The 17,989-nt window shown below is 49.1% G+C and overlaps 1 protein-coding gene across 1 annotated transcript in view; it reads right to left on the bottom strand.

Annotated features, from left to right (window-relative positions):
• Positions 1-17,989, bottom strand: part of LOC122569287 — a 164,472-nt gene that overhangs the window by 137,838 nt on the left and 8,645 nt on the right. Inside the window, exon 2 of the mRNA XM_043730100.1 lies at positions 4,682-5,164. Coding sequence (XP_043586035.1) covers positions 4,682-5,164 — 483 coding nt within the window. The remainder of the gene's footprint in view (positions 1-4,681; positions 5,165-17,989) is intronic.

Raw genomic sequence — 17,989 nt, 5'->3', positions numbered from 1 at the left:
CGCATCGAATCCTAAGGTCAACGCACTCGACTCACATCGGGTGCCCTCCACCTCCACCATGCTTCGTCGTTGTCGACTTCTTCTTCTTCTTCTTCTTCTTCTTCTGGACATCTCCTTCCTCCTCTTTTTCGCCGATCTCCCCTCTCTCTTTCTCGTTCACTCTCTCCCCGTCTGTCCCTCTCGCCGTGCTTGCTTTCCTCGTCGTTTCCCCTCTTCTTTCTCCTGCTCGTTCTCGCGACCGAGCCAGAGAATCTCATCTGGCCACGAGCGGGATGTCACTGCCATTAATCCCGCCGATACGGCCCTGGCCAGGGTCGAACGGAGCCTCGAGCCGTCTTCCTCGTTTTCTTCATCATCTTCTTCTTCTTCCTCCTCTGCTGCCTCTCCTGTTCCGATCCGGCGACCTCCAGTTCTCGTATAGAATGATAAACGCAGGATATTCCGCGAACCGTATTCACCGTATAAAGCAGTAGGTCGTACGTGGGTCGCCGTTCAATATAGGCCGATTAGACTGGAACTCGGTGTTCCAGAGAGCTACAACGACGCAACGTTTCCGATTCGAACGTCGAAAAAGATACGAATTCGAGTTACGAGTCGAAAATCTACGAAAATGGAATATCTAACCGTTTCTCCCTTTCTGTTCTTCCGACGTTCCATTCGGTTGCGTCATGCTATGCCCGTCCACGTTCGTTTCACTCCGAATCTCGTCCGAGGAGGTTCGACGAGATCGGAATTCAAATTTTTACGTGGCGGTCACAGGGATACGCGACTCGCTGCGAAACGCGCCGGCATTTATTTTACGTAAGATCAAGCGCAGCGAGCAATAAAACTCCGGAACACGCGAACGGCCGAAACCTCGGACTCCGTGAAGGGTGGTGAGCAATCGAGGACCCATGTCGGTGACCTCTTATCGGGGGAACCGACCTCTCCGGCCTAAGGTCGGCCAATGGAATTGCCCGGGGCGGACACGAAGGTGTTAAAGCCTTTGGAGTAGCCGTACGAACACCAAGGGGACAGGTAAATCCTGGTGAGCTCAGGGCAGCCAACATGTGCAAAAGAAACCAGAAGAAAAATCAGCAGCTGGGAAGGCGAAGAGGAAGAAGAAGGAGAGAAAGAAGGAGAAAAGGCGTAAGAATAAGAAGAAGAATAAGAAGGCGAAGACGACGATGCAAGAGCTGACCCCAGCCATCTTGGCCCGCGGGGTTATTCTATTTATATCTCAGCCTTAGCTATATTTAGCTCACGAGAGCCTGCAGGAAAGCGAATGACGGAGGAGAGAGTTTAAGGGCGAGGTGAACGGAGAAAGAGGAAAATAAAGAGAGAGAGTAGGGAGAGCACCGAAGGGCCTTGTCGATGGCTCGAGAACGCAGGGAAGGGAGAGCTGGCCCAAGAGACTTCGGCAGAGAAAGGAAGAAGAGCAAGTGTTGCCTGACGCGAACGTGTCAGTGTAACTGGCCTAACGAATACGTTAACACACCGCCGAATCAGGCTATTTTGTGACAGTGTATTGGAATATGTACACTCTTACACGCCCCTCGGGCATACCGAGCGTGTACATGACGGTTTCGGCCGCGTCGATGAAACGCGTGTGTACGAGCACAAACCTTGGCTCGCACCTGCGCGTTATAAGTAGGTGCAGCCGCGTCGTATCCGCGAGCGTGGCTCGTGAATAAACGCGTGAGAATACGTCGTTACTTAAAAGGTTTTTTCGATGGTAGCAGACGCAATAGACAGGCACGCGTGCGTGTACGTGAGTGAGTCGAGCCGGTGACAGGTATAGCACTTTCCAGTGTCGTACGTTGCATTGACGTGGATACATACCGAGACGTCCGCCTCCGATTGTACGATATTCTCGTGCTTTATAGAGCGCGCTCACTCTCGCGCGCCAGGCGCGTAATACTTTTCGCCGGAGAGCCAGCTGGAACGGCTCTCGAGTCATTGTTTATGCGCTGGTCGAACATTAATAAACAACCACCGAGCAGATATGAGAGCGAGAAATATGTGCTCTGTGCGCTCGCTTTTTTGCTCCATCAGCCTATACGATCGGCGGCACCGTGACAGCCGCCGTCGCGGCGGTTCCCTTGGTGTCGTTTCAGCGTTATCGATCCCGGTGGACGGTTGTCGATCACCGTATCGGCTGGTTTCGCGGAGAATTTCCCTATCGGAAGAAACTCCGCCGTTACTTTCATCCCGCGTGGAAGCCGACCTATGTATTCGATTTCTCGGTGTTCTCGCCAGGAAAGAGAAACGCATTCCCGAAATTGCAGGATACGCGCAGAAAGTCAACGAGAGGCAGCAACAGCGACGCGATAGACAGCTGACCGTCTTCGGGGCGGCAATATACCCGTGTCGGGCTATCGAGGTTATCGCGGTCTCCGCCGTAAATTCAGGGCCCAACAACCCTGCTATTCGCGTCTCTTTTCCATCCTCTCTCGTTCTTCGTCTCACCTTTTCTATCTTTCCTGCTTTCTCTGGCCAAGCACACAGCGAGGACCGACGAACTCTGCCTACATCGGTATTTCGCGGGCTGCGCGAGCACAGATCCTCTCCGTGACGAGGAGCACGGCTACGTGCAGCATGAAGAGGACCTTATACGAAGGATGAGTATGAAGACAACCATATATCCCAGACGTACATACTAGCCGCATACCAGTCGTGGACACTTACAACCGGCGTAAGGATCTAGCGTCTTACTATGGTCGTGATGACCGGACATTCGCGGGGGCACCGGCAAACTGCCGCGTTAAATCATCCTAGCCGAGAGTGGTTTCATCTCGAGGACTATGAAAGGAGCGTCGATATGTATCTGAACGCGGGGTGGAGGGTTTCTTTGCTCGTTCGCGCCAGCTGGTTATGGGGCCGGCGTGCGCGAGAAAATGGCAGGAAAAAGGTTGTCGAGAAGCGAATATCGGGACGGCTCTTGTGATCCAGCGCAATCCTGTTGATATTGTTAGCGTAGAGATACAAAGTTGAAGTATAGTCGAGTACCGTCTGGCTGGTTGATGTACCCGGTTCCAGAGTACCCGAGGTTGATCCAGTTCGAAGATAAAAATGAAAGAAGACACGTGGAAGCAAGAGCTACGTCGCAATAGCTTGTACAGAATAGAATATTATTCTAAAACAGACGCGACGCATCCAAGTGCAAGTACCGTCGTCTCTGTGTACCTTCCGGTGTTATTGATTAAACTGACTGTACTCATCGAGATTCGACATCGCAGCTCGGCGTCCGTGTTCGAGGAAGTCGTCGAGAGGAACATACGCGTGCAACGCTCGGCAAAGCTTAAAAATCGGGGTTACACCCCGCGGGGTGTATTCCTCCACAGGAAATTGTACAATACCGTGACTGCGAATTCCGTGTGTTGCAAGCGGTCAGAGCCGACCAACAGAACCGCGATTCGAGGCTTGCGCGGCGTGCCGCGTGTTTTATAATTTCATCGAATGAATTGGCATTAAGGTCTGTCGTAACGCGCGTGTACAAGCGTCGGCATCTGCGCTCGTTCGGTGACTCGACACTCTCCGCGAGAAACAATCTGCCTGACTGACGTGCAACGAAAGTACGGCAATTTGCAATGCAATGACACTCTTTCCTTCTTTTTTTCTATCTCCGAGGAACTACGAAACGCCCGTCGGTTTTCTCAGCGGTGGAAAGCGATGTCGAAACGAAATCTCGAGGTCGTCGTCGTCTCGTTACGTTCAGGACGATGCACTGTTCGCAGCGGAACGCGCTTCCGTTTCGACGCATTGTGGCGCAATCTTCCAGTTGATGATTCAATGCTCGTGGAGGCTGCGCTCGCGTCCAGGACCCAACACGAGAACGCGGGGAATCTTAGTCGCGAGCGACGCACGGCCAACGACTCGTTTCGTTTTTGTCGAAAGCCGTGTTGGGACGAAGGGTGTTGAACGTGCCGCGGGCTAGCCTTCGTAATTCCCTTTTTCGACGCGTTGTTCATCATCGGGAGAAGAGAAACGGCTTCGTCTCCCAAGTGGAGAGGCTTCCGCGAAGTTCCCGCGACCGCCGAGACGAGTCCCGGACAAAAAGGAACGATCGTCTAACCGTGCTTCGAGTAGCGATTCCCTAGCGCGGGAAAACCACCGCCGCGAAGAAGAAAACCGCCTCTGGCGCGAGTCACCGCGTGAAATTAATTGCAGCGGCTCGGTGGTCGTTTATTACAGCGATATAAACGTGGCGGCGTGAGCGTTCGAATTTTTTGCAACTTTGAATGCACCGTGTCGTTTTTAATAATAATAGAACAACGTATATGTAGTACCTTTAATGGACTAAGAGTACTGTAAGAACGGGTTTGAACATTCGAAAAGGGAGTAACTAGGAATCCAGGTACTGTTAAAACCAAGCGCAAAAAACCTATCATTTGTCATACATTTATTCGTATAATTATTTACCACCACTATACGAAACGTCCCTTGTATAACTTGGTCGAGTCCCACGTAATGATCAAGTTTTCAATTACGTCTAGCCCCGAAACACGAACAAAGCGACGGTTACTCACGAGGCGAGTGGGCTTGAACAAATTAAATTAATCTCGCCGCGTATCTGCGGTCGTCGTAGATCAGAAAGATGACTCTGTGGTTTGCATCGACCACGGTAAATCGCTGTCTTGCGCGCGGGTCTCTTCCCGCGATGCCAGTGCGTTTGACGGAATTAATTAGAATTTTCGCTCACCTTTTACGACGTTGCCGGCCCTGCTCGTGAATCTCGTTCAGGGAATGCCTGCGTCGATCGCGATTTCGTTTCTTCAGTGTCTTCCCCTCGCTACCATAGATCGGCCCGCCCCTCGTCAAAGTACCAAGGTCGCTGAAGGTGATCTTCTCGTGATGGTTCACGCTGGCGCATCGTTGTCGATCATGGCCTTGAAGCTTCACGGAATTCCCGTGGCCAGCCTTTCGGCCGCCATTGTAAGCATGCCGACCGTGGTCCCTCGGCAGACTACAGTACAGATTTTGCGAAGTATAGATGGTCTTCCCGAAGGGCTTTTCGTTGCCGGGACTCTCAACCGCCACGCCGCTGGTCATTTTCGTAGCAACGCCGCCATCCTGGCCGCCCTTCGAACCGCCTCCTAAATGTTCGCGCAGCCATTTTCCCAATCCTCCGCCACTGCTACCGTTGCCAGCCTCCTGAACCGTCGAGGAGTCCCCGTTCTTGCCTCTGAAACGAGTAAAGTGGGTTCACGTGTTGAGATACGTCTACCGAACGCGGCATACCTATATCGCAGGTAAAAGTCCATCCCCGATACACATATGAGGCTATATACGAGTATCTGTCACAGCTAGCCAGTAAAATGAATACACATCTATGATATTTTATTTTTTACTCGAGAGCATTATGTATTTTATAGTTTAAGTTGCGCGAATATTGCGGGAACGTTGTAAGATTTCTGATCGTATAACTAGTCATAAACGAACTATACACGCCCTTAATTTATCATTTGAAGCCTTCCAAACGTCTTGGAATAACATTTAATCAACCCTTGAATGCTCTTAAAGTAAGTTATTCGCTCTGAAGTTATATCCAGCGATTATCAACGAGTAATTTTTGTATCGTTTCTTCTTCCATCGTCCTTTCGTGACGAAAATCGAGGGGCGCAAGGTCTTGGTTTTACGGAGAAAAACGAGAAGCGCGATCGTGCCGGCTCGTAAGAATGAGCGCGCCGAACAATCGATGAAAGGCAGGAAAAAGGGAAATGAAGCGGCTTGGATCGCGAGCCAGCCAGTTCGAAACAGAGCGTCGCACAATAGAGATGCAATAATGGCCTCGGTCCGGCAGTTTCGATTTCAGCGTCGAAGCCGGCGAGCCGATGAAGAAAGGCCGTGCATGTAACGAGACAAAAAGTGAAGAGAAGAAAAAGGCCGGTGGAAGGAGAGAGGAGGCCAGCCAGAAGACGAACGAGAGGCGAATGAATGGCACACGGCCTCGGGGGAATCAGGGCAACTGCTTTATAATAATAAGGGCCATGTAGGACGAAAGAGAGACGGAGAAAGAACGAGGGAAGGGTCTCTGTGTAGTTAGGACGCGGTGACCTTGGCAAGGTCATCGCTACTTCTGGCCATCGCCGCTAGGAGCCGCCACCGCGTGGCTTGGTCTCGTCTTACCATTACCTGACTTCGGTTCTTCTTTATCGATGATTCTTTCTCTAGGCCCTCCTTTGTTCTCGTTTTTTATCGAATCATTGCCCTGGAAAATCAACCGTGGTACGATTATTCGCGTGATACGATAGCAGAGAACTTTTCGAAGGTTTCGCTCGAAGCGAGTCAGGCGCGGTGAAGCGGATGCAGAATTGGCGAACCGATCTCGAAGAAACGCTAACCAATTCTTCGCGTCATGGTTATTATCTTGATTTATGACGGGCCATGGTACCATCGAAAACGATCGAGACGTTGAACCGTTCCAGCAGATAAAACGTACTTGGCGATTCGACGAGACGAAGCTTAATTAATTGCAGCAAAATTAATTAGCCGTGTAACGCAGGTTACTTAATTGACCAGCGAAGAGCGAATCTTAGGCATTCGTGATAAGAGGACAGTCCACCTCGTCGAAAGGCTAATCGAACAGCGAGATCTCGACCCCGGTCAGATGGGAAAAAGAGGAAGAAGGAAAAAAAAAAGAAATGAAAGATACGGCAAGGAGCCAAGTGTTCGAAATGGTACGAGAAAGAGACGATTGGAGAAAAGGAGAAAGAGACAAGAGCAGTAGCCTCCAACCAGGAGTTTCGTGATTCTCCGCGTATTACCCAGTGTGTTACGCCACTGTATAAAATTCCGGTTCTGCAGCCCTCTCCGGAGACCGTTCGAGTACTCGTTCACCCCCCACGCTGTTATCTCCTTTGGCTTTTTTCCTGTCGCTCGTTTTTGTCCCGGGCGTGCTGCTCTTCCTCGGCCCAAAAGCGAGCACATTATCAGAGACCGCTCGTGAAATTTCGCCTCGGCCAATCAACGAGCTCGTCAGGTGTAAGGCGATTCGACCGCGTACCGGGAAGTAAGGAAGGCGCTATCTTGCCTCTCCTAACGAGAAGGAAAGTGATAACGCATTGGGCAATACCGTGACAGCTAATAAAAAACAAAGCTCAACCAACCACGAGAACCAAGAAATTTTATAACGAATACCTTGGCAATTTATTACACGATGGAAATAGAGTTTATTTAGAAATTTAATAACGAGTCATAAAGAATAATTAGCAAAAGTTGATGTCTTATGGAGATTTAGGAAGAAATTTATTATCAATTATTCCTTGTCGTATGATCTCGTTTGTTTCCATCAAAGACACGCTATGACGCAAAAACGTTCGATTTTCGACATCCGAGACGGATCGGGGCAAATTTAATCGCAACTCGATCTTCAAATCGACGATAGTTAGCCTTGGCGATCCGCGATGTCTCGCTCGCAAATTTCCATTCGCTAAGCGATGCATTTGTATGCTCTCTGCTCATTCCAGCGAGTCCGCTTCTCTTTTTGCCAGGCTTCGTTCCATGCGACTCGTTCTAGTTTATTTGGAGACGTTATGGACCTTCGCGAGGGACCGAGTTTGGCCAATACCGACGAGCGGCATTGTTCTAGAGCAGCAGCGTAGCCGTGACATTCGCCGATTAATCAATTCGTTTCTCGATCAATTTCTTCGTTTTATTCGTTTTCATTCCTACTAGTCTTTGGTCACGATTCACTGACTTCGGATACAATTTCAATGTCAAGCATCTTATCGAAAATTTACAAAATAATCGCCATTTTGTCGTTCCCGACGGAAACTCTCGATCTTTCCGCTGCAAATATCAGGTAGGAATGAATAATTAGGCGAGGACAGGTTATCAACATCGCATGCGTGAAATATAGTTTCCCGCCTCATCGAATCGCCTATTTTTTCACCTAAAACGACAGCCTTGACTAATAACACGCGACAGGTATCGCATAAACGCATATCATTTTGGCTCTATAGAAACTTTGCTCTCTTACACCTTCTCAACCATGGATTATTAATCATCGGTTGACTCTTAGATCACGGAAGCGGTTTATCAGGTTTTCGAGATAAATTGGAGTAACACGATTTTATGGCACACCCTGTATACGTTTGCCCTACACCTTTTCGTGGCTGGATGGCCTGCACTCGGGCTGGTTCTCGTCCCTCTTACTCTTCGTCTCGCTCGCCAGCTCTTCGGGTTTTGTGTGGCTCGCTTCGCGAGATCCTCCGCTTCTTCTTGTTTTCTTCATCCGTCGTCCTCTACGTGTTCGCCGTTTCCGTCCTTCTCGTGGCACACGGTTGCTTCTCTCACTTTGATACACGTGTCTCTCCTTTTCTCCCTGTGGCTCCCCGGACGAAGGCAACGCGCCGCCTTTCCTCGACCGTGTTCCTGTCCTAACTGTCGCTTTGCATCCTTCTCCACGTCGATTCGCATCCGTTTCCTCGGACATCCGCCGATTCCGGCCCTTTTCCAGGAAACCGTATGACGATTTCCTTTAACAATTCAACATCATCGAGGATGTGCCGTTGCTATTCTGCGTGATCTTGTTGAGCTCGAACGGACTCAAGAATCTCAAAAAGCGCCCACGCGGCATATTCCAAGGTACGATGATAAGAAACTCGATCTGCAAGAGATATTTTTGTCGAGTGACCGACGTGCGTCTCTTATCGATCGAATAGTGTTATTAGTACGCGCCGGAGGCTAGTTTCAAGAACGTTTAAGAGGCAGAACATGAATTTCGATGGAAATTGGAAACTAGTCGCGGCTCGAGAAAACGGCATGAGCTTAACGACGCTCGAGATAAACGCTTTCGTTAATTAAATAAATTCCACTGTCGAAGTCTGGTTCAATTTAGAATTTGTCTGCGAGAATTCCAACTTTGAAAGCCTCGAATCTCTACATCTCTTCCCTTTTAGTTCAAATTTACATCCTCCATCCTATCTCGTCCCCAAACGACTTTACCAAAGTACCCGGAAGAGGACCCGAGAGTCAGAGCAAACGTCGGTCCCTCTTTCACTCCCTTATACGCAAAACCGGCGCGTCTTCTCCAAAAATCAAAACGAAAAGCGAAAGTCTCTCGACCAATATCTCGACAAATGGTTACCTTCCTGGTAGCAAAGGTCAAACGACGAAGAAGGAACAGAAGGACCCGACGATTCGTCGGTTTGCCTTTCGTCCGAATGCAAAGACACACGGAGGCCGGTCAAACGCGAGCCGGCTGCCCGTTGCTGAATATAATGCGCGCATTATGTAGCTGCGTACCTATTTGGCGAAATTCAGCGTCAGCGTGGCAGTCGGTCGGCGCCTTTGAACCTCGACCGTTCACCGTGATACCTGGTCGCGGAAAGGCACACTCTCGCGGCCACGAGGCCACGAACCAGGACAATGCACCCGCTGTCTTTCCAGCGGATACTTCTCGTTCTGTGGCAGAGCAGTGCTTTAAAAGCACGAAGCTGCGTTCGTTCTCTATCCTTTCGGAGGCCTTATCGATCGTGATCGACGTGTACATCCGTGACTCGGCTTTCACGCAACGATGTCGCGTTGCGTGCCACGAATTCGTGGTGCGCGCACACCGCCGCGTCGCCTCTCCATATATGTTCGCGTCGCGAGATCAGGTCAGATCCATGGCTCCAGACCTGGAACGCCAACAGATCCCTTATCTCCGCTGACGATGCTCTGCCAAGTGTACCAACGTATACGATACGCTTGTGTATCAGTTTTACCTATGCCCTGGCTGTTGTGACAGCCACTGTACACTACCCTGAAGGATTTTAGGCGCGTCCGGAATGTCGGACAGCAATAAAGCACTGCCGGAATTCGTAATTACGACTGGACGGGTCACGATATGTCACCGGTCGCGAACGATTCCGTTGCTTCGCTCGAACGATTATCTAGCGACTCAGCGGGACGCCACTTCATCCTGACTGGTCCATATTGTTTGTCCCGCTCACGGAAGCGTTCGATTCATCGTCGTCGAAAGTCTCAACGAACGATCCGGTGAACGATCCGGAGAATAATGCAGCGAACGTCGCGGATTCGCGAGCGCGTGCCTCAATCGGACGTCGTAGAAGCAGGGAAAACGGCGAGTGTTATTAACCCATTACCGCCCACCGATCGTTGCGGCAGGGTTAACATAATTCATGAAGCTGCCAGGGACTATAACGGAATTATGCACGCTAATAGATTTCAATCCTCGGTCTAGTCGCGTTGGTCGACGCACGACAAACTGTTATTAGCCGACCGAGCGATTAATCAAAGCCGGTTACACGCGAAAACGCGTTTCTCCACGGTTCCAGGTTTCAGGAGGTTTTTCTCCGATCGTCGCGCGCTCGTTTCTCGTAGCTCATTGGCTTCGTTCGACAAGATGAACGATACACAGGCGAGCGTGTTCACTGTGGGTCGCTGTGCGTGGACGACGCTTCACGGCGGTTGCGTTTTTCAGATCAAAGATAGCAATTAAGCCTTCGATGACCGTCATTTTTGTCGAGTGGAGGCGCAGCTCGTCGACCACGCTCGTGCGTGTTATCCGGGATATCTGCGCGAGCGTACACTTCCGCGACCCGTGAATTATTTTTTGCCACTGCTTGCCTTGCTGCGTCACCGATCGAATTAAACGACTTGGAGTTCGTTACATGCACCGGGTCGTTCGATCGCCTAAAGCGATTCGACACGCTTGGAACCACATTGTTCCCTGCTTTCGGGCGCACCCTTTCGAAGGAATTGAAAATTCCAATAAAAATATTACAAATAACAACAATACACCGTGTTCACACCTAGAGTGACGACTAGGTGGGAAAAAGGACAATTGAGAAATAATTTGAGAAAGCACGACGGTTTACGGTCGCGTTAAAGACGATGTTACCTACTTGATAGAATCGTTTGAACCGTTCGCTCTCTTCCAGAAGCCACGTTGATCAACTGCATAAATTGAAGAATACAGGCAAGTGATGATGTTACAAACACCGTTTTTCAAATTAATCTTAGAATTTACCATCATTTGTATAAGCTTCGAATATAAACGACTAATGAACTTACGCAAGTAAGTTATTTGTGTGTAAGTAATTAAATATCGCAAACGTGTACGAGTGAATCGAACAGAAAGAGATACGCGAAGATTCGATCGTCGTGACATTTTACGCCTCGACCAGAGACAGAGGTCGTGATCCAGATTACTCGTCCCCTTCGTATCTGCTTTCTTGGTGGCGGCTGAGGTCAGAAAAGCCGACGGTTCGAGTGGAAGACTGCATCGGATTCGACAAGATCGTCCTCGTCATCGGTGAAGTCCACCGCGACCCTCCGTGGCAAAGGTCACGAGGTAAGGTTTTGTTTAACGGTATCGTCCGTCCGTCCACGATGCTAATACCTCTCGGTACACGATCATTACTCGGACTGTTGGGACACTGATTGGCTCGTTACGTCACACGATCTTACGCTAATGATCCCAACAAGGCACCGGATATCTTCGATCGACTGGGACCGTTTCGGAGGAATGTGAACGGGTTACGGGCTATGCTTGCTCGACTATGGATCATGCGGGAAAATCGATCCGATTCCTTCGACTCGAGGTCACTCCCAGTGTTGAATTCCAAAATACAAGGTTACACCTATGAGAAAATACTTATGCATATCTATCGTTGCGGTTTCGTAAGCTCGTTTTTGTCTGTCTTCGATTTAACACGTTGATTTATCTATGTTCGGTATGTACGATATAATTCCATCGCATGCTCAGCTCCGAAGCAAGCAGAGTAGCTATCTACGCGTTTTAATCGAACTTCTTCCTTCGCCATACTTTTAATATCGTCTTTTATTCGAACCGTTTTACGGTTTTTTTCTTCGCGTGTAAACGTATTGCGATATTCTTACGCGTAATACGCTAATAACCATCGACGAGTGTATTTATCGAGCCTGAGTAAAACGAGAATGTGAGTTAGTCGTATCTGTAATCACGAGTTTTATGCTCACAGATGAACGCGCGCAATGCGTTCCTAACCGCTAATCGCATAATTCTGAAACTCCCGCCTTCTAATTACATTCCCCCGTAATTTGTTCTAATAATCGGTCGTATCGTTAACTCAATTAATACGACGATAACTTCCACGTATCGACGAGGCGTTTTTCTGCGATTCGTTTTGTCCGACACACGGAGTTCCATAAGAGCCTGGCGATCGCGCGAACAGTGCCGGGAATTCGAGGTGGCCGTCACCTTTTGCCAAGCATTCGCCGATAATCGCGCGAACGGAAATTATGCCCAGGTAACGACGCGGTGTTCTTGCGGGGCACAAAGGTTCGACCGCTCGTGGAATTCTCCGCGCGTCACTGTGTCGCTATATTTCCCGACAATGAGTAGTAAAGCTTGGTGATATACGCGAAAAGGGACAGAGGTGTCGGTTTTTGCGCGGCGCGGATTCGCGACAGAGGAAACCAGAGTGGAAGAGGCTCCTTTTGAAGATGGAGAATGAAAGTCGAAGAAGGGGAGAGAAAAAGCGAGGACGCTCGTCTGTGAGAGGAGAAAAAAATGACAGTTGTCCTGCAGCCACGGCTGCAGTCTGTAAAAATGTTTCGCCGTACAGGAGGCAACCGACAGGAGCAGAAGCAATAGTAACGAACGCATTTGAATACCGCCTGTCCTTGGAGAGTATTGTCTGCTTTCCTTCTTCTTCTCTTTCTGTCTCTGTATCTTTCGCTGCGCCGCTGTTTCTCGATTCTCTTTCTCTTAGCTCCGACTAATCTAATTATACCGACTGTTTCTGCAATGCGTATGTACGTTTGCAAGTGCGTGGCGCAGGTCTCGTTGAAATACGCAGCTACTTTTGCTGAAATTAGGGGAAAATTTCGGAAGCCGCCATCAAGGCATTTTCAAAAATTTCAATTAACTGTTTGAATTACAGCATTTCACTCTGCTTTGTCTATTATCATCGAAAGCGAGTGAATAAAAACGAGAGCAAGGAACTGCAGGGATTCCTGTAACGTCCTAATAAAGTGCTCGAGTCAGCGCGAAGGAATCCAATCAGGGATTATAATTGGCCAGCGATTTTCCACGATTTCTCGATGTTGGCGCGATAACAGCGCGGAAGGAGCGATGTAAACTATAATCTCCGGACGCTCCCCCGATATACGCGTAAATGTCTAATCACGCGGGAGAGGCAGGGCGTCGGATTTATAGGAGCGAAAAGCACCGCAGGAGACAAAGTTGTGCGAGCGAACGTGCAATTAGCGGGAATGTAAATAAGAAGATTATAATTTCGAAGCAGATGATCGTGGATACACCGCGGCACAGCCGCGCTCCTCCTCTTTAACGAGTTGCCGCGCGCGACCTTTTTGCGCCAGTCAAGCCGGCCGACGCAGGTTTTCATATTACGCGCGCGAGCGCACGACACGGAGGGAGGAGCAGCCGATGGAGCAACAGTGGGCGTGCATATATTTGCTGTCAAACTATGAATCCGAGAGCTCTTTTATCGTGAACGCGTCTTATAATTACACCGTCCGGGTCACGCTCCTATAAACCACGATCTTAACGCTTCTGATCTTTCTATGCGATTCGAGGTATTTGTTCCAGAACAACGTGATTCCACTTAGATTTCCATCCACGAACTATGTTTTCATCTCGAACGAACCTCGGAGAGAGAAAGAGACAGAGAGAAATTCCTCGTGTTTCGAAAGTTCCTCGAAATTATACTGGATATGTTGCGCGCTAACTACCATATTTCCTGATGTATCTATCTCCCAAACGCTCGTTTATTCGCCACTGTAGACGCCGCATAGTTTCTAGTATTCGAACCAGAGAAAGTGGGGATTCGATTTCATCCGGTAAAATCCTCCGTCTCAATGGCACATCGGTATTCTCTTAAACTGTACGATTGACTGTCCCCAAGGCGGCAGAAACTAAGCTCTAAACTGCCGCATTACCATCTCTCGCGATCTACGTGGCAACAAGTTCCCGGTAGACAGTGGTATTCTCGGCAGCGTCTAAAATCGAAAGGTATCTAGAAGCGCATCGAGGCTACTGCGGAGTGCCACGGGCGGTCGTGAAAGCGTCACACGACCGGTAGAGCTCGAATAATCGGCGCGGTATGCCGAGCGGTCGTGGAAGCAACGAAATGTTTAGCCGCGAAATGGGAGCGTAATCGTGGAACAATATGCACGGGAGAGCGGCTATACTGTATCCCGAGTGGAACGGGAGGCAGCGGCGCGAGCAGCCGGTTACAACGACACTCTGTGTAAGCACGAACGCGTAGCTGATGTACATACATTTCCGCGAGCGTTACATGCGCTATGGGTGCACCCCGCGTGCGCGACGTAACGCGGTGCACCGCGCCACGATATAAACATACGTGTCTTATGGTTCTGCGCGGTTGCACGACGCGGTACACCTTGGCCGCGTATCGCGTACACGTGTTCACGTACAGTTGCTCAGGAAAGTATTCGTTTGTAGATAGAAACCTCCTATGAATATATTACGTATCTTATACGCAACATTTTGAAATTTTATTAGCAGTGTAACGAGACTCGGCTATCGCGATTATATCGGTAAAGTTTGAAACAAATCTGAAACTATCGTAATTGTTCGTTTATCGCGTTCTTGTGACTCGTGCAAGTAACTTTTTTTTGCCTACACTCGTACAATACGACTCGTAGATAATTTTAATCGGTTAATCTTCCTTTTTGATAATCTAGGCTTATTAATTATCGTGTCCTGTGTGAAATCGGTAGATATTCTAATACTTATGAACAAGGGTGTACGTGCACGCGTTTAAAGTCTACGTTCGTTGCCGGTCGACAGCGCGCTCCGGGGCAAGCTCAAGCAACGCTACGTGGGCTCGTTATGGTTTCTCCGGCTCGATAATGCTCGATCGAAATGACCCCGCCGTGAAATACGTAGCAATCACGGCACCGCGATATGCACGACGAGGTGTGCGCGACCCCGTCGACGAAATGCCTGGGACGCGTACGGATTGAGACTTCAGGCGATCTTAGGGAGTTCTCGATACAGACATAGTCTCGGGTACCATCGAGTAGCTACGGTGTATGCTTACCGCTTCCTTCGCGATTACTTCTTGGAAATCTCGAGAAAAGATGGGACACTTCAAAGAGTGAAGCTACCAACGATTCGTTCGCTTCTGCTTACAACCAGCGGAATGAAGGAAGTTCGAGAAGTCAATCCGTTAAGCGAAGTACCGGTGTAAGAAGATACAGACATCGCAGGTTCGAAGGTTGACTCTCTATCCTTATAAAATATTCATTACGCTCCGCTACTTTCAGGTCATTGGGGCTGCTGTTGGAAACGCGACCGCTTGCTGCTACTCTCACGGAATTCGATCTGGCGCTATGTTGATTAAGTGGATGACAAGTGGTTGCTGCCGGGACTCTCGCTTTACGGCGTGCTTCTAGAATGGCTTCGATCCGGTCGTGATTTCGAGAGGCCGGAATAGACACGACTTCAGGAAACGATAACTCCGGGTGTAAAGAAAAATCGTTCTCCGGGTTAAGGCGTGAACGTGAAAGTGAATTTCTTTAAACTGCTAAACTCGTACTGTGATCAATAGAAAAAGATAAACAAAGTCGCTATATATAGGTATCCTTTAGATACGTTAGAATTTGTGACAAAATTCTCTTAACCAGAGATAAACGACACGATGCGATGAGGTTATTTCAGCGAACGTAACCCAAGATCACGACTATCGCGTAACTGTTTCAAACGCTCGACGCCAATTTCCAGCGCTCCATGGCGGATCGACGTATCGTCGCTGGAAACGCGTTAATTACAACGGATGCTCGCGGAATAAATTTCGCGATGGCGGAAGAACGTCGTCCTCGCACGCGAAATCGCTGTAACGATCTACGAGGGATCGTTCTTCGTGGCTGAAGTTCATTTTTGCGCAGAGTTCGAACGAGGAAGTGGACGATCCGATGATCGAGCGATCGTTCTTCGGGGGTAATGCAACGTGTAAACAGCGCGTGCACAACTCGTGTTCGCGAAAATGATACGTGCGCGTCGAAAAAGGGAGGAGCGCGAAACGATGGGGGCTGTACGAGGAGGTTCGATCGAGCGAGGCACGTCGATTTGTTTAGGTGAAATTACGTGGATGACCTCGACCCCGGGTCAAGCCGGAAACACGCTGCTATAGTTCCCGTGGTCGGCGTCGACAGGCCCCAGCGCATCGAAGGGAAGATTAATAACGTTTCTTCGCCCTAAGAATAACTATACAAACGGCCCACGCAACGGACTACGTGCTGTGTTCGTGCGATAGCCTAGTATTTCGTCCGGTAACTACGAAAATGTATTACGATTTTCGTGCAGAAATACCGGAGATTTTACAGAAATAATGGAAGATGGAAGTTCAATGATTATAAAAGATTTTGGTGAAAAACAACTTAATTTGAGATATTGGAAGATCGTGTATCATCCTAACTACTATATTTAACATTTTCGCGTAATGATGTAAATTCTCTTGAACAAAAAGCTCACGTTTCTAAACACATCAGCACCTATTATTGGTGGTACACGGCGGCTGACTAGAAAATCGTACGAAAGCAGCGCGGCAAGGAACGTGTTAACCAGGGAACGAGCGATAATCGCCGGCGAACGAGCTAGTAGAACACATTGAATCGGTTAATGCGACAAGAAACGGCGATGGAGCACAGTTATGCCAGCGATTTCACTGTAATCCGTCGCAAATTGGTGTAACGGCGACCGAACGATGCTGGTATCGCGTTCACCGTGCGGCTCCGGCTTCAGCGAATAATTGCGCGGCCGGTTTATTTTTAATTGAATTACACGGGGACGCCTCTCTACACGGTGCTTCCCGTTGGATAACAGTGCCACAAAAGGCAGCATGATCCATGATGCAAGAGAGCCGAGCGAGTAGAGTTCAGATGGCGGCCTGACTTCGACCTCGCTGGAATATAATCGACCGGCGTGCTCCATTTCCCGCGAGATCGCGTCGCCGATGGTTACCGAACGGCTTGGCACTCGGCACCCGGCACCGATGGAAGGGCGAATGGAAGCGGCAACCACACGAACCTCCGATCCTTTTAAGCGACTCGGGTTTGCACGAGTTCTAGCGGAGTTCCATGGGTGGAGCGTGGTTCACGAGGTCGGGTCAAACGGACGACTCTAGTGCAGCCGACGAGCCTCCTTGAAAGACGCGAATGCCTGGAATATCGTGGCGGATGAGAAGGTGAGAAGAGAGGCTCTAGAAGCTTCTCTAGAGAGGTTGGAACCTCTGTGTTGAGAGTGAATGGAGAAAAATTTGTTTCATACAGATAAAACACGCGTCTGGAGTTCCGATTCGTTGTTCGTTCGTGCGCTCTTTGTTCGCGGGAGCTGCTAATTTGGTATTGTAATAGGGTGGAAAAGAGAATGAAAAGAATAAAAGAAGGGTAAAGGTGAAGGAAAGTAGGTTTCATCTAGGACTTGTTAAATAGTCGGCAAGGTAATCGAGCGACCCACTGTTTTAAATGCCGCTAATCAACTCTAGATAGGATTTGCAGAAAAGTCAAGGTAGTGTCAATTGTGGGAGTCGCAAATAATTTTCTACGTAAAGCTGTATGAAAGAAATGTTGGCTGAATGGTTTCCGCGGATTCCCGTTAGCTTGACCATTTAGTTAAGTCATTCATTTCGCTTTTCTTTAGAACATTCGCGGCAAGAAGAAATAAGAATCGACAGAATCCCCTCGGGCTTTAATTGCATGTGCAGTGTGCACTTGCCCGCCGGTCTTCTTGGCTTGGCTGATTCAGTCTTCCCGATTGCACGGCGAGCTTTATTAAAAACCTTTGTTCACGATGCGCACACGAACACCTCTAATCGCGTATCGCATACACCATCACACATGGGCGCGCACAAAAGCTTCGGGACTTATCTGTCAAAGCAGTAACGTAAGAAAAATCCTATTAACCACCGTAACGAGGTTCCAGCTAAGCCGATTGCGGCGCTGATTAGACGCTGGTGTAAAATGACATGCTAAAGTAATTAGGATCGGTGTAAAGTGACGTATCTCGAGTCGCGAATCTCCCTTCATGGCT

The sequence above is a fragment of the Bombus pyrosoma genome, linkage group LG7 (genome assembly GCF_014825855.1).
Source record: "Bombus pyrosoma isolate SC7728 linkage group LG7, ASM1482585v1, whole genome shotgun sequence".
Lineage (NCBI taxonomy): Eukaryota > Metazoa > Arthropoda > Insecta > Hymenoptera > Apidae > Bombus > Bombus pyrosoma.
Note: the sequence above shows the minus strand (reverse complement) of the source record. Positions and strands in the feature narration are given on the sequence as shown.